Here is a 14,639-nt window from a genome sequence, read left to right as displayed (position 1 = left end):
TTCAAACTTTGAGTGCTTTTTCTCAATACCTTCTTTTTTCATATTGGACTGATATGCTTTATGGGAAGTTTGGAAGATGCCAAAATTGAAAGTTCTACAATATTCATTATTTCAAAACGATTCCATATTTTTGATGGCTAAGGGTAGGCTGTACATACTGCGCATATTCAGCATTTTCTCACGAATTGCAGTATTTTTTATCGTATACTTATTATAATAAATTTAATTATTACGTACTATTAAATGAAATGGTAAAAAAGTTATCGTTGTAGTATCGCACATTTAGCGAAACATGTCTTATCCCTAACAGAAGATTGTAGGTGGAGCCAAGTTAGCACCCCAGTGGTGCATAATGAACAAGTCAAGATTTGTAGGGCTTAGATGTTGTACAATATCGTTTTGAAATGATCAAGTCTTTGTTGAACAGTTCGCACACAGTTGAGTGGATAACGGGATTGAACTCATACCCCTATTGTATTCCAAATATCAAGAACGATTCTAAGTTGAGAGCGAGTTAAGGAGAGGTCTGGATCGAGTTCCGTTCTAAGAGATTTAAGTATTCTAAGAATAATGACAAAAAAGACGTTCTAAGAGATTTTTGTACTCTAAGACGTTTCATATTAAGATAAATCGAAGCCAAAACTCAAACTTTCAAGAGTACAAATCTGGAGAACCGAACATCTGTTTAAGCTGAAAAGTTAATCAATTGGTCACCAACGAGTAACTGATTGATTAAGTTTTCAGCTTAAACAAATAATCGGATCTGTGCTTTTGAAAATTTAAGGATTGGATTCGATTCATCTTCACCTTAATAGCAAAAATGTTTTTTGGATTTTCATGTAGAAAATGAATCAATAAAATAAACTTCGATTCAGTGAATTGTTTTTATTATTCGTTTTATTTCCGTATTTTGCTCTACAAAATATCTTCTGGGATGCAAGTCTTGGCAACATTTTTAGATTATAACATTTCTTGTAAATCAACCTTCAATAACATTTTTCCTGTAACTAATTTTGACTACGTAAGCTGTGCAACATCAGGACTAAAAGTAGTTTTCTCTTCCGCTTTGTTGGTTCCTTGACCTTGTACACTGATGGCCCCTTCAATATACATCTACTACATCTTTAATCTTCCTCGATAACATCCATATCATCATCGAATCCTACGCCACTAGTAACCTTTGGTTTTCTGCCTCGGCCAGGTGGATTCATACTTTTTAAGAAAGCTTCGTAATACCATTTTTTTGTTACATATGGCAATAACCGACGAAGATCTTCTACTTTCTCTGTTGGCAAAGGGATCGGTACTGTTGAAATAGGCATCAATTTTATTTGGTTTAGTGGGACGGATTTTGCTGATAGAAGACAAATTTGTTTGGGTTGTTCATCCCCAACGTCATTTTTAAATGTCACTATTCCGAGGGTTTGGGTGGAGCATGAAAAAATCCGGGATGCTTTGAACTTAAATGGTTCATTATTTGTGGTAGTTTTTGGTAATATATATCTTTGGCTTAGACTAAGCCAGTTTATGAGCTCCTTTTGTTCCATTTCTTTAACAATGATTGGAGGCGTGCGTTTGATTGATGCAATAAACATTGCCCAATCTGGAGGTATCTCAATGTTTATTGTCGTTTTCTTCTTGGCCCGTTCTATGGCAGCGTGAATTGTGTCACACTCCATATGGCTGTGGCCGCTTGTCATGAATTTGTGACTTAGCACAAAATTTCGTCCATCAGCCGCAAACATTTCTATGACATAAGCCATGATGAATAATATATTCCGGTTGTTGTTTTGGCCGGCGCAACGGTCACTGTACATAACAACTTCTTGGACATAAGAGGGTAGTGCTTTCAAATAATTCCATAAGCACGATCCAATTTCTCTTGATCCTCGTTTTCCTCTAGTTTCATCCCAAATGTAACATATTGGGATATTTGCATCCGTTTGTGTCTCAAAAATTGTTAAGTTGTACGTGTACAGTTGACGGCTGTAAAAAGCACGGCCACATGTCAGGTGTGGAGTGGCTAACTGCTTTTGTAAATCAAATGATATTGTTCGCACGGAAATATTATCATTTGCCCGCTGTCTGTCCAATTTTTTTTCGGCGTACATTGCTTCAGCTTCTGCCTGATGTGATACTCTCTTTGCTAATATTTCATCTCGCTTTACTGGATCTTTTTCAACTTTTAATTCGACCTTCAACATGTCACACGTGTTGCATGTATCTATCTTGGGTTTTCTAAATTTTATGTTTTGGGAATTAAAAGCAATCCTATATGCGCTGGAATTAAGTTATCCTCGCCGCACTGATCCTGGTACAGTTCGTACATTCGAAGAATGGTCAAATCCGATGACAGATACAGGCAAGATGATTTTTCACGTCCATAGTGACTTTCCTCGGCAGGAAACGACTTAATATGTTTGATTATATATTCAGCGTGTTCCGGACTTAATTGTTTTTGCGAGTGATTGTTCATGCGCTTGTCATCATTAGCAATGCCACCACCCAAAAGTAGCTTATCTGCCAGCACACGAATTTTCCTCTCTTTGATGTCGAACGTGGACATAAACATATGTTTGCACACTTTGACTTTACCTCCAACACCAGGAAGCATGTAGATCCGAGACCAAGTACGACGTGAAATAAGAACCTTTAAATAAACAGATATATAAGATAATGATCATTAATAATATTTCAACACAACTTTTACATTTACGACTGTAAGCTATCATTACATTATGGCAAATATTTGGCTGAGATTAACAGCGAATCAGAAATTTATTCTATTATTTAGAATCTATCACCCATTCAATGGCACAAATGCTTTCATACATCGGATATTTTTTTGGAACCAAAACTGAAAAAAATCTAATTTTCCCGTCATGATACCAAAGTTTCACTTTGTGAAGAATTTGTCAGGAGCAGGGCTGGGAATGGTAATAGTTGTACGCTTGAATTTTGCGAAAATCGCGTAGCTTCTCTCACTACAGTAGTTTTAAATCGCGAATCTCATCAAGTAGCCTATGTTGGGTACAAGAATTTTCTAAATCAGAGTGCCATTGAAGGCAGTAAGTGCGGAAAATATAACATTTTTCTACAGTAGTTTTGGGTTGCCCTTAGCAACGACCCAACTAACAATTCTGAGCCACAAATAAGCATGCATGTTCAATTATTGTTTACTAATGGTAATGGCAGCTGAATAAAAATTTTGCATTATAAGGAGCTGATAAGATGCTCTTTAAACACAAACTTAGGTCAATGTTTAGCTTTATGCATTGAAATGAACAAAAGTTGAATCACCACTTATCATGGGAAGTATGAACATCAACAGAAAAGTAATCGCCTATCTCGATGCGTGGGAAATTTCTTGCGAGAAATGCTCAAGAAAAGCATTTTTATTTGATCGCAGTACGTAGTTAAAATTTCAAGGATAATTTCTAAACAAGATTCTGATGGAACTTAGTTTAGAATTTTAGTGTATTTATAAGAGAGGTGTTAATTATCATGTAATCATTCACCTCTACACAAAACATTATAAAAAATCAAGTATCTTTTGTTGTTACGTTTTCCATCATTTTGTAAGATACCAATACTTTCAGTTTATATTGCTGTTTAAAGAAAAAATCTCTGTATTTGAATCTTTGGTATATGTTTTGAAAAAAAGGACGACATACCATGGGATACAATAATATAGTTCTCTTAAGAAAACCCAGAATAAATTGCTTGGCAATATTTTACGTAAAAAAAAACACTTAAACGAATTCCGCTAGAAATGTTTGAATTAATTAGAATTTTCTTAAGAAGGGAAGGCGTTTTCCAGCAAATTTGAAATTATTTTAAGAAAGAGTTTTGAAGGAATGCTACAAAACCAGTTTAATTTTTAGATAAATCTAAAGAAACACTCAGAGAATTTTCTTTTAAAATATACAGATAAATTTGCGGAGAACTTCTCTGAGAAATCGCTCAGATTATACTCAGATCCCAATTGAATCCTGTCTGATTGCTTATGAAAATCTTGAGAAATGTTAAGAGGAGTCCTGAGAGCAACATCTAGAGGAATCATCTAATGTTTTTGCAGGAAGTACTGGATAATGTTTGCAAAGCTTTTTTCAATCAAACCTGGAACAATTTCCGAGAGATTTTTTGAAAGATTTGTTGAAGGAATCTAAAGCAAAACATTAGGAAGAACGTCAAAGGCAAAATTAGAATTTGTGGAAAGAGTCCTTGGTTGGTGATCTTGAAGATAATTGTACTGAAACTCATAGAACTTTTTTGAAAAAAAAAAAATCCTCAGTAATTCCAGAAAATCCTAAACAAATGAATAATGAACAACTGGATGATATTTAAAACTAACAATTGAAATTTATATAAAACATATATGTAATAACTGTGTCGAGGGTATTCCAGGAGAAATATTCAAAAGAATTTCTAGAGTATTCTTTAGGAGATTCTTTAGGCGATTTTTTAAGCAATTTGATAATGTTTCTTTGAGAGATTTTCTGGCAAAATCATTAAGCGAAACTTCAAGAAAAATCTGTTAAACAATAACAACTAATCCCGGGAATGATGTTCCGTGGAAATCCCAGGATGAACTCAGTGAAAATTGTTATAGGAGTTCTCGAAGAAAGCGCTTAAAAAGTGCGGAAAAAAATCATGAAGAAATCCCCATGAGAACTCTCAGAGGAATTTCTCAAAAATATATGGGTCGTGTACAAATTATGTCACGCTCTAAGGGGGGAGGGAGGTGGTCAAGCCAAACGTGACCAGCCGTACAAAATTTTCGGAGGACTCATACAAAAAACGTGACAAAGGGGGAGGGAGGGTTCGAATAAGTTGAAATTTAACGTGACATAATTTGTGTACCATCCCTGATTGAATATTTGAAAAGTTCGTGAAAAAATCACAAGGGATATTCCTTTCGAATTCTTTGGAACAATTCTGGAATGGTTTTTATTACTAGATTAGACAAAGAATGAAATGGTTGTGAAAATTGAAATTTACAAATATCATTGGTGTGCAGCGATATGAGACAAAATTACTAACAAATGAAATCAATATGCAAACTTAGTCGTGATTATTGCTACCGACATTATTTATGTAAAACCAGAACTTACTAGGCTCCCTAGCCTAAGAGCCTCCAAATAAAAATCCTAGCTACGCCAATGATTTTGACGCCCTGCGGATTTCGGATATAAGAAATCCAGTTTTAAAAAATGTTTTCCAGTCCAATGGCTTTCCAAACTTTTTTGAGTTTCGCCTCTTTGAAGGCCAATATTTTTTGGAATAGACTCCCTCCTTCCTGATATGAATTAGAGAACCAGATAGCTGAACATTTTTAAAATTTTCAGCTTAAACGGCTTTGAGGTTTTTGTTAGATTTGTATGGAAAGCAGTCTATTTCCTCAATGCCCACTTTTTACAATTAATAATCCTGTCGCTTCTTAATTTTGTAAATTAAGATGAATGGGCATTCATAAATTTTCATAAATTCCGTATATTCCGCTAATTGACAAAAAAAAAGACAAATTTTGTGTTTCAATGTTCAAATGACGAACATAAATAAAAAAAATGTTTTTCAATAACGAGGTTTTTTTAGATACTGGGGCCTACTACGGCCATTTTTACTTTACCACAAATCGTGGTAAGTTGTTGGGAGTACACAAAACTGTCTAACCGTCATGTTAAATGTTAATGTGACTACTATATCTAGGAGTTTTAAGCAAAACCAATCATCGTAAACCTTAAACAATTAAATTGGATAAACATATCTCCTGCATTTGATTGATCCTATAAATGACCATTTTCGTGTCCCCGAGATGCCTCAAATTTATGATAAAGTGGACAATTTGTATTTTAAAATCTGTGGCAAGTTTAGGAACGCATTTTAGTGAACTATTATGTTCGATCTCTACTTTTAGAGAATTTAAACGGTTCAGTATACAACAAATCTAGAGCTGGTTCTTCACGGCATTAAGTCCGCGTGGTCGCATCCGGTACACTCTTGCAAAACTATTTATTTATAATGTTGAATATCAGATCCTAATAATTAATGCAAATTAAAATGAATGCCATTGAAAATAGATAAAGATAACTTGGCCGGTTCCAAAAATCGCCTTTTTTACCTGACTTGATCAGGTACCCACTTCTATTCTAAACTAGATATGTGGGCCAGTATACCGTAAAAAATATATTTGAATCCGTTGAGTATTCGCTGAGTGGTGAGGGTTGTTTTTTTTTACTTTCACTCAGACCATTACGGATTAAAAGTGTCTAAAGTAGCCTCATTCTTAAAGGACACCTTTTTTACAGTATTGAAGCAATATTATTATTTCTTGATTGATTCGCCTCTTAATTTGCCTAATTGCTACGCACTTAAATTCAATTTATGAAATACATATCGAAAACTATTCATAATTATAAGAGTTACAAATCCTCAAAGTTCTAGCCATAAATACGAAATTGATAAAAAAAACGCTGTATAAAAAAAATCAATAATTTTTGTTCATACATATGCAATTGTTTGATGTAAAAAGCCTTTGTGTAAAATTAATCAATATTCTTCCGATTATTAGAGTAAAATATCCCATTATAGTGAGTGTCACTCAAAATGTTATAGGTTGCTTCTCCGACGTTCGCCACCTTTCTAGCGTTTTCGCCTCCAAAATTCAATTTCCCACATTTTCACCCTCCACTGCCTTGAATCACACACTTTGTCTGTGTATTAACCTTTAAAGTATCAACATAAAAAAATATCATTTTTTTTCTTAAATTTGCAATAACTTTGTCAATTCTCAACCGATTCTTGATGATTCAACCAAGGTCAGATTAAGAACCTAATATAGTTCTAAGGAAATATCCTTCCGAGAGAAAAATGTAAAGCTTATCGAAAAATTGTTCGTTTTTATGTTACATGGTCCGAAAATGTGTGAGAATGAAATGCGATTATTTTTTATTATAGGACAATTTGACATGTTTTTTTTTAATTATACCGGTCCAGAACGCTCACTATGGGAATCACTGCTTGACTGTTAATAATAGATAAAACTATAGTTTGTAATTACCACGCATTCTTACCTTTGGACGAAGTTTGTTGATGACGCTCATATGACTAGACAGGAATTGGTTTTGCCCGGATTGCTTCAATTCCAAAAGTTTCAATAGCAATTCTTTTCGGACAGGCTCAGAAAACTTTTCACTACAGCGCATTTTGCAATTACATGCTGATTGAACTCGACGTGCAGGGACGATGGTGCCATCAGCTCTCTTGTAAGAAAGTCCTTTTTCTTTCAGCTTTTGGTTTTTTCTCCGGGAATCAGCTTTCTTCTTATTCGGCTGTGGTTCGCCTGAATCGACTTCAACGTTTATATCGATATTTTCAACATCGGTATCGTTGTCGGATAAATTTTCATTTTTGTATTTTTCGAAATATTCGTATATGGACAATTCATTTAGAAGAGTAGCGTCTCCATCTGGCATCCATTCTGGATCTAAGTCATCATCTGTGTAGTCTCCAGAGTCAACTGCATCCATTTGTTCATCGTTAAGAATCGGTTCGCCCAACGAGTCAGAAATAGCATTCGATGTCAACTTGGAGTGTCCTTTAGGCAGCGAGAGTTTTTCAGGCATCAATCGAGTTGTTGTTGGTGATTTGTAGTCTATTGCAATATTTTTCTTTCGAAGGTCAAGCACCATCGGTGATCCAATCTGATCAGTAGAAATCGTTGTAGTTGGTTTGACGACAACCAAATCTAACGGTGCATCAGTGGTAGAATTTTCATCCAACGAGAGGTTCAGAGCAAAAGAGGCATAAGATATTGGAGTTGAAGCTTGGACACGCTGGAAGGATGGATACTCATCGACGATCATACCATTCAGCGAACGATCTAAAAAAATGCAATTATTTCAAAGAAGACGAATTAAATCTCTATATGAATTATTTCAACTAATAGATGTATTTATTGATTCTATAATTAACGAGACTTTCAGCCTGATGCTGATTCATCTTGGACATAGGGACAATGGCAAGGGGCAATATGAGCCACCTCAGATTTGACCTCAAAACCAGTGTTTTAATGTCTAGTGTCATTTTGATCTGTTAGAGGATGCTTAAAATAGCAGCTACAATAAAAAAAACAGTAACAATATTCGTCAATACTCGAAATATTAACATAAATATAAAAATTTGTCGTTTATCATGAAAATCCTATAATTTTGGCAGTTTTCAATTAAGGTTTCATAATATTTATATTAATTATTCTGGTAAATTTTTCCAATCCATTGAAACTTCTTATAATACTGAACAATTCGTGAGCGAAATAAGATTTGTTCGTAAGCAAAATTATTGTAAAACCTTTATATATAATTTAACATGTACGCATATACTACTTTTTACAGTAAAAGATATGTCGTGAAGCGAACAAGAGAAGCTAACAAAAATGATTGCAAACTATTCGAAGTTTCGTTATTATTGGTTTTTGCGTTTGGCGTGCAAATCCAGTCTAACTGAGCTACAAATGCAGTAAAACAAAATAACCAAAGGAATATAGGGACTTCGTCTTACCGCGTCTGGTGTTCCCGCATTTGATATTTGCATTTGCATTTCAAACTCATAAAGCAATATTAGTTAAAGTTTAATACGTTACAGTTACAAAACAATAAGTGTCAGTATACTTTATGGCATTCAAAATATTACGCAATAAATAAGTCTTATTTTTAACAGAAAAAGTACAAACTAATAAAACTTACCACAAATATCCCTTTCTGACAGAAGTCGTCCTCTCTTGTAAGTTGTGGAGTGATTTGAAATGTCTGCTAGAGCAACGCGATTAGCACCTGGGTTACTTAGGTTTTCCCATGGTCCACCGTATTGGGCATAATGGTTTGGTAGCTGCACTTGCTTATGAGTTGTGGAAGAATGTGAAACGTCTTTGCAAGCCACACGATTAGCATGTGGATGAGGCTGGCTACTCCACGGTTCGTCAGACTGATTTTGGTGATTTGAGTTTCCACGGCAAGCTAAGAATAAAATATAAAACAATAAGTTTGACTCGGTCTAAAATATTACTATGATTTTTTTTACAAATTACCATTAGTTTGAACATTATCCAGACAGAACGATGGCCTTTTTGATATTTCCTTTTGATTATTCAAAAGTACACCAGGAACTGTGGTGTTACTTATGCGATTCTGTGAGATGTTGTTGAATGAGCTAAGATTACGATATGCTGAATACTCAGAAGTTGAAGCACTCCTGGCGTGCCGTTTCGTGGATTCCGATTTCTCGACGTATCGGTTTGATAGTATTGCCGGAAGCTTGTCGTTAGCGTTATGACGAATTGAGGCTGAGTGGTCACCTACGAAATAATTAGTATTTTTTTAGGATTTAATCGATTTAAAATTAAGATTTAATTTAGATAATCCGATTGTAGGAAGAGGTATCCTTTTTAGCGCATTCAAGGTGAAGAAAAATCGAATCTAAACCACAAATCTACATGAGCACAAATCTAGATAATCAGACACCTATCCATGCTAAAAACATGATCGATTATTCAACACCAGCGAGTGATCAAACGATCAAGTTTTTAGCTTGAACGACTGTCTGTTTCTCTAGATTTGTGCTCTTGAAGATTAAATCAAAAAAATTGAGGTGTGGCTTCGTTTCATCTTCACCTTATTTCACTTTGTTGGAAAACAATAAGTATCAGTATACTTTATAGCATTCAAAATATTACGCAATAAATAAGTCTTATTTTTAACAGAAAGCATGAAAGAAGAAGCAGAAAGTACACAATAATAAAACTTACCACAAATATCCCTTGCTGATAGAAGTCGTCCTCTCTTGTAAGTTGTGGAGTGATTTGAAATGTCTGCTAGAGCAACGCGATTAGCACCTGGGTTACTTAGGTTTTCCCATGGTCCACCGTATTGGGCATAATGGTTTGGTAGCTGCACTTGCTTATGAGTTGTGGAAGAATGTGAAACGTCTTTGCAAGCCACACGATTAGCATGTGGATGAGGCTGGCTACTCCACGGTTCGTCAGACTGATTTTGGAGATTTGAGTTTCCACGGCAAGCTAAGAATAAAATATAAAACAATTAGTTTGACTCGGTCTAAAATATTACTATGATTTTTTTTTCCAAATTACCATTAGTTTGAACATTATCCAGACAGAACGATGGCCTTTTTGATATTTCCTTTTGATTATTCAAAAGTACACCAGGAACTGTGGTGTTACTTATGCGATTCTGTGAGATGTTGTTGAATGAGCTAAGATTGCGATATGCTGAATACTCAGAAGTTGAAGCACTCCTGGCGTGCCGTTTCGTGGATTTCGATTTCTCGACGTATCGGATTGATAGTATTGCCGGAAGCTTGTCGATAGCGTTATGACGAATTGAGGCTGAGTGGTCACCTACGAAATAATTAGTATTTTTTTTAGGATTTAATCGATTTAAAATTAAGATTTAATTTAGATAATCCGATTGTAGGGAGAGGTATACTATTTAGTGCATTCAAGGTGAAGAAAAATCGAATCTAAACCACAAATCTACATGAGCACAAATCTAGATAATCAGACACCTATCCATGCTAAAAACATGATCGATTATTCAACACCAGCGAGTGATCAAACGATCAAGTTTTTAGCTTGAACGACTGTTTGTTTCTCTAGATTTGTGCTCTTGAAGATTAAATCAAAAATTTTGAGGTGTGGCTTCGTTTCATCTTCACCTTATTTCACTTTGTTAGAAAACAATAAGTATCAGTATACTTTATAGCATTCAAAATATTACGCAATAAATAAGTCTTATTTTTAACAGAAAGCATGAAAGAAGAAGCAGAAAGTACACAATAATAAAACTTACCACAAATATCCCTTGCCGACAGAAGTCGTCCTCTCTTGTAAGTTGTGGAGTGATTTGAAATGTCTGCTAGCGCAACGCGATTAGCACCTGGGTTACTTAGGTTTTCCCATGGTCCACCGTATTGGGCATAATGGTTTGGTAGCTGCACTTGCTTATGAGTTGTGGAAGAATGTGAAACGTCTTTGCAAGCCACACGATTAGCATGTGGATGAGCCTGGCTACTCCACGGTTCGTCAGACTGATTTTGGAGATTTGAGTTTCCACGGCAAGCTAAGAATAAAATATAAAACAATAAGTTTGACTCGGTCTAAAATATTACTATGATTTTTCTTTTCAAATTACCATTAGTTTGAACTTTAGCCAGATGTAAGAACGATGGACTTTTTGAGATTTCCTCTCGATTATTCAAAAGTACACCAGGAACTGTGGTGTTACTTATGGGATTCTGTGAGATGTTGTTGGATGAGCTAAGATTGCGGTATGCTGAATACTCAGAAGTAGAAGCACTCCTGGCGTTCCGTTTCATGGATTTCGATATTTTATCGACGTATTGGTTTGATAGTATTGCCGGAAGGTTCTCGATAGCGTTATGACGAATTGAGGCTGAGTGGTCACCTGCGAAATTAGTAATATTTTTTTAAGGATTCAATCAATTTAAAATTAAAATTTAATTTAGATAATCCGATTGTAGGGAGACGTATCCTATTTAGCGCATTTAAGATGAAGAAAATTCGAATCAAAACCACAAATCTACATGAGCACAAATCTAGATAATCAGACACCTATTCATGCAAAAAATTTGATCGATTGTTCAACACCAGCAATTGATCAATCGATCAAGTTTTTAGCTTGAACAGCTATCTGTTTCTCTAGATTTGAGGTGTGGCTTCGTTTCATCTTCACCTAATTTCAAATGGCCAGAGATTTTTAGACCTGTTGGGTTCCATATTGGCAAAGGTATAATACTAAATTCACTCCAAATGCCTAATTTTATACGGCGACTTTGAACTGGAATTTATTTTCAACTGCATACTTGCGATCAGAAAAAAGTGATTTCTTGAAAGATTCCGTGCAAGAATTTCTCACGCATCAAGATTGGCCAAGAAATTCCTTTTCAGCTGAAAACTAGGCTTTAAATGTTTTGTATCATATTATTTTGTGGAAATGTTAGCTAAGAATGTTACTGTGGTGCTCTGTGATATTTGTAAGAAGAGGACTCTGAGAAATGACGTATAAAGGTTTTCCCGTTAAGATTTATGAAAAAAGTTCAAATTTTGTGACTAATTTCAGAAAAATGTTTCTAGATCAGCCAAATTTCAAGACACTCATTATTTCAATATTTTTTTCAGATCTCTAGGAATCCAAAATATCAAGGCAAAACCATTCAATGTATGTTTAGCACAAAAATTGCGCATATTTTTTCAAATATTCGAACATTATGATTTTTATGAACATCTTTATTTTTAATCATCAAAAGAAGGTACCAAAATTAACTCTATAAAATGTAGAAGTAAATAACCTATGAAAATATGCAAAATTGTGTAAGGAAAACCTTTTCCAAAGACATCTAACTTCTAATTCCATGCGTTTGAAAGTTGTTTACGATTTACTGTGGGCAGAAATGTGACTTTCTTTTTTTTTCTGAATGTCATACAAATGTGTTCCAATATCCAACCTATGTTCCTACAAACCGTTGAAAATTTGACAGTGTACTAGTTTTGAAATAGAATTGTTTTTAAGACTGGGTTGATTGTTTAGTGGACAGTTTCAAGCTTTCAGATTATTGGGTATTGTTTTGTGTTTAGTTTAATGGGTCCTATTTATTCCTCTTCATTGCAATGTATGGCATGGAGGCTCAAATAAAAAAATTAAATGATTCACATATCTACTACTCTAAATCTTGAATCTCAAAAGCATGAAATTAGAGGTTTGAAGTCTGTATTGGGCAAAATTATTAATGATTTTTCCCAGATAGTTTGGACCCCCAGGGATCTGTAAAAATTATAAAAATAATGGGTGTCACAAATTTTGCTGAAATGGAAATATTTTTTTTATATTGATCATAAAAATTGCACTTTTTCATAAATGTCAACGGGTCGACATCTAAACGTCATTTCTCAAAGTGTTCTACATAGAAAAGTTTGTTTGCAACATGCTTAGCTACCATTAGTAGGTTGAGCTCGCATGTTTTGTGACAAAATTTAATTTTGAGCTCTTTTCGTAATGGAAATTTCCTTGACTGCCCTGGGCATTAGAGTATCATCGTACCTGCCACTCGATATACGAATGCGAAAATGGCAATTAAGGCAAAGAAAGCTCTCAATTAATAACTGTGGAAGTGCTCTTAGGGCCGATTTCTTTACCTTCGCTTAAGACGTAAACCACGTTTACCCTAATGATTAAACTAGGTTTAGGACCTAAGCGGGGGTGAAGAAATCGGCCCTTAGAACACTACACTGAGTAGCAGGCTCAGTGGGGACGTAAATGCCAAGAAGACGAAGAAGATGAAATATATGTGAATATTACCTGCCAGATTTCCAACGTCACTGCGATGTTCATGATGATTATGGAAGCTGCGCTCGTTTAGATTAGTAGCAAAAAGTGGGTCCGTCATATCACAAGCCACGCTAACATTTTCATTTGCTTGTTGCAGAAACACTTGTTCAAAGCCATTCGTTGTTGTTGTTGACAGAGGGTCCAGGTTGCCCGACTCAGCATAGGCGGTAGATATGCCGCTTTGTAGTTTGTCGATGCAAACTTCCTCGAACTGTCTTGTTGATGGAGAGATTGCTTCTTGTTGTTCAAGCGTTTCTGCTGCAGCTGGAACAAAAAAAGAAAGTCCAAGCATCAGAAGCAAGAACAAAAAAAACGCGCTTAAAACACAAACCATAGAAGTGAATGCAAACCACTTATAGCACGGGAAAATACTCCAGCCACGAAAATGCCTACACATGATGTCTTCTTGTACTTACCGAGAAATAAACTGAACATCGCCAGCGTTTCACTTTCTTCCAACATTGGATTTTTGCAAGCCGGTTGCCAATGAATCAAATAGGATTCGATCCGGGTAAAGATTTGAATTTTCGGAAAAGCTTTTCTAGTTTATTAATGTTAAAAAAAACAAACTCCCGAGCCGCATGGCAAATCACGAATGTAGCAAATCTCCTCGGTTCCGCTGCTTTTGACAATTCAGACGTTTCATCAGCAAAATGACCGTAGTAACAAATCGTTCTCATTGTGTTTGTGCTTTACTTCAGACGTTTAGTAGCGGAACAAAACAAAAGGTCTTAAATAACAATGTTACTTCGGTGAAGCGAAATTGTATATAAGACGTTTTATTATATTTAGGTTTTCTACATTTAAACTTATCTTATCTCAATGAGTGTTTCTACATACTATTAAGAGCAATAAGAGAAATAATAAGCCAAGATAAACTCGATTTATTTACATTTGTTACTTAGGTCCTTTTGAAAAGTTACGCGAGATTTATTTTTTGGCTCGTGTATGGGTTCATTCACATATTTCATAACGCCAAAAATGACCATTTTTGACACCCACCCACCCCCTCGTAACGCTTTTTGTATGGGTGTTCTACAAATTTTGTATGAGCCGTAACATCATGGGGACACCCACCCACCCCCTTCAGCGTTATGAAATTTGTGAATGAAACCTATACTGCTTCGCGTTGAAAATGGGTTAATCAACGTGCGAAGTTTGATTTTTGACCAACTTCGCCATGTTGCGACTCGATTCTTAATAATGCGCAAGATACACACG

The 14,639-nt window shown here is 35.2% G+C and overlaps 1 protein-coding gene across 2 annotated transcripts; it reads right to left on the bottom strand.

The window, feature by feature from the left end:
- Positions 1-2,242: 2,242 nt before the first annotated feature.
- LOC110678758 lies at positions 2,243-14,311 on the bottom strand. Of its 2 annotated transcripts, XM_021852058.1 has the most exons (10): positions 13,835-14,310; positions 13,389-13,682; positions 11,205-11,477; positions 10,863-11,132; positions 10,145-10,411; positions 9,803-10,072; positions 9,086-9,352; positions 8,745-9,014; positions 7,074-7,882; positions 2,243-2,650 (listed from the first exon to the last, which is right to left on the bottom strand). In XM_021852058.1, the coding sequence occupies exons 1-10, from the start codon at positions 13,878-13,880 to the stop codon at positions 2,246-2,248; spliced, it is 3,171 nt and encodes a 1,056-aa protein (XP_021707750.1). In that variant the 5' UTR covers positions 13,881-14,310; the 3' UTR covers positions 2,243-2,245. The 2 variants fall into 2 exon arrangements, with proteins under 2 accessions (XP_021707750.1, XP_021707751.1); XM_021852059.1 differs by lacking the exons at positions 10,863-11,132; positions 11,205-11,477 and having other exon boundaries at positions 13,835-14,311.
- Positions 14,312-14,639: the final 328 nt, after the last annotated feature.

This window comes from Aedes aegypti, chromosome 3 (assembly GCF_002204515.2).
Source record: "Aedes aegypti strain LVP_AGWG chromosome 3, AaegL5.0 Primary Assembly, whole genome shotgun sequence".
In the NCBI taxonomy this organism is placed as follows: Eukaryota; Metazoa; Arthropoda; class Insecta; order Diptera; family Culicidae; genus Aedes; species Aedes aegypti.
This window is presented reverse-complemented; position numbering and strand designations above follow the sequence as displayed.